Source organism: Ceratina calcarata, unplaced genomic scaffold (assembly GCF_001652005.2).
Source record: "Ceratina calcarata isolate Rehan_Ccalc_2016 unplaced genomic scaffold, ASM165200v1 scaffold430.2, whole genome shotgun sequence".
NCBI classification, from domain to species: Eukaryota; Metazoa; Arthropoda; class Insecta; order Hymenoptera; family Apidae; genus Ceratina; species Ceratina calcarata.
Window position 1 is genome coordinate 80779 of NW_017166723.1, and position 2481 is coordinate 83259.

At 41.6% G+C, this 2481-nt stretch overlaps 1 protein-coding gene across 1 annotated transcript in view; it reads left to right on the forward strand.

The window, feature by feature from the left end:
* Window positions 1-2481, forward strand: part of LOC108626866 (A disintegrin and metalloproteinase with thrombospondin motifs 7) — a gene marked incomplete at its 5' end in the record, with an annotated part of 15830 nt that overhangs the window by 9692 nt on the left and 3657 nt on the right. Inside the window, 2 exon segments of the mRNA XM_026815154.1 lie at window positions 1335-1452; window positions 1758-1872. Of these exon segments, the coding sequence (XP_026670955.1) occupies window positions 1335-1452; window positions 1758-1872 (233 nt within the window).

A 2481-nucleotide genomic window follows, 5' to 3' on the forward strand; every position in this document is an offset into this window, starting at 1 on the left:
GCATAAAAGTCCATAGTATCTTTATAATACAATGTCGGAGCAGTAAAAATTTGTTGAGAACAAGTAAATCGGATCAACAGATCTAAAGGCATCGGAAGACCCATGCGGCCTGTACTGTTTAAGCGAGACAAACGTGGTAGCTTCCCTGAGAGCAAGAGTCGTCGACGGTACTACTTGCTACAGGGGCATCCGCGATGTCTGCGTCGACGGCGTCTGCCGAGAGATCCCCTGCGACCTGAACATGGAGTCGAACGCCGTCGAAGATGTGTGCGGCGTCTGCAAGGGTAACGGTACCTCGTGCAGCCTCAAAGAGGGCAAGATAACGATCCAGGCAGCCTCGCGTGAGTCTAATTTACCATACCCTCCTCTCGATCGTCTCGCTCTCGTTCCTCCTTTGAAATTTCATCACGCGTTTTACTTACCTTCCTAATCACCCTTTAGCCTTTACGGCTCGCTTTTACAGTTACCGTTTTATTATCGAGTTGAGACGGCCAGCTTCTTTAAAACTCGATCAGCTCAGTTCAGTTCAGTTCGTGCGCGTTCCCTGAACGCGTTTGACATTCTGCACGATCCTCTTCATTCACGGGTGATTTTATAGCCGACAGTTCTCTCACGCTGTGTTCACGCTTGTGCCTTATAAAATCTTTTAAGTATTTCTAATAACAATTTCTTAGCCATTTCTTCAAGTTCTTTTAATCTCCTCAGGGACGAACTTTTTAAGTGAAGAAAATCGATTTAATTATTTTTTTTATTACAAATAATCTGGTTTTTCACTTAGAATAAGTTTAATGTTTTAAAATCTAAACGTGTGCCAATGTCTCTAGAGAGATTAAGAAATGATCTCCAAGTTCTCTAATCTCTTCAGGAACAAATTTTTTAAAATGAAAGGAATCGATTTAATTATTTTTTTATTATGAGTAATTTTTTTCACTTAGAATAATTTTAATTTGTAAAGGACTGAACGTACACGTGTGCCAACGTCAACGATAAAGTATGGTACACGGTGTTGAATAGTTAGTTGTTCAATCATAGAATGCGATTCAGTTGGATTTGGTACGAGTCGCGAAAGAATCCGTAATCGCAATAAATAAAACGTCCAGCGTTGGGGAAGTTGAAATTCCGCGCGGATAAAGGGCGATAGAACCGTGAAAAGTGCGAGAACTTCGTCAAGTATTTCCCGAAGAATCTCCGCCGTTCTCTCGGCTTTCAACGAATAAATCTCTTATTCCCGGGTCGATACCGATGCTACGTCGTCGTCGTCGCGCGTTGTACGCGGACCGCGCGAGTTAGAAAACTTCCGATAATCGCAACGGGTGAAGGGAATTTTTCAACAGAGCCTAAGAAAATAACTGATGTCCCGGCTGGAGCGACCAACATCCGGGTAGAGGAGGTCGAGCCCTCGAAATCCAGAATAATAGTGCGAACCAAGGATGGAAAATCCTTCATCAATGGGTAAATTCAGTTAAAAATTCCTATTCTTTTACACTCGCAAACTATTATCCTTATCCTTTTTCCTTATCGCGTCAATACTTAATGATAACGAAATTCAATTTATATGATTTGTCTTCAGAATACTAATTATACTGTACGACGAAATTACGTGAATCACATAATGAATATTTGTAAAAAACGAGAAACTTTTTTTGCTGGATTGCGTTATGTTCGTGTAGAATTGAATTGAGAATTATGTATACTCGTATTAAATTAAATACGTGTACACATATGTATACGTATAAAGCTTTCTCGGATTATTTCAGTGATCGTTTAGGAATGTTCGAGGTGGCGAGCACAAGGGCGTGGCTGGGTACGATAAGACCGAGCCAAGAGGCCCTCAACATACCTGGACCCGTCACGGAGCACTTGGTTATATTGGTAAACATAACGAGCATAACGCTGCTCGCTAATTAGCCATTCCGCAGGATCGATAACGTATCTCGAACAAGGTGTCCGGGCTTGGACAGTTCTTATCGGTCCGAGCAACACCTTGGCGTCTTAGTACACACACAGATCGCAGTACACTACCGACTAAAAATTCCAAATTACCAAGAGACAATATGCAAAGATTTCGCGCTTCTATAAGACACGCTAGAAACTTTTGGTCAGTGATGTACGGAAAGTTCGGTGCCAGATAACAGCTAAGTAGGCGCCTCATAATTGCTATTTCACGATACCCGTGGCAGCTTCTATTACAACAGTTCGCACCTACACGATACCCGCTCGTAAACTCGACGAGGACGTTACTCGAATCTAATTGACTTTCGCCGTTCGAACGCGATATAAGTCACAACGCCCCGACCGTATATACAGATTTTTCTCCGTTGCTAATGACAGTGCATGAAATGGAATACGTCACGCTAATCGCGTTTGTCTATTCCCCGTATAATCCGAACTGTAGAATAATCAAACTGAGCTATGTAATTAAATTTACTGGCCAACTAATATAATTAGACTGCGAATTTTTATTTTTACAAATAAAGTTAA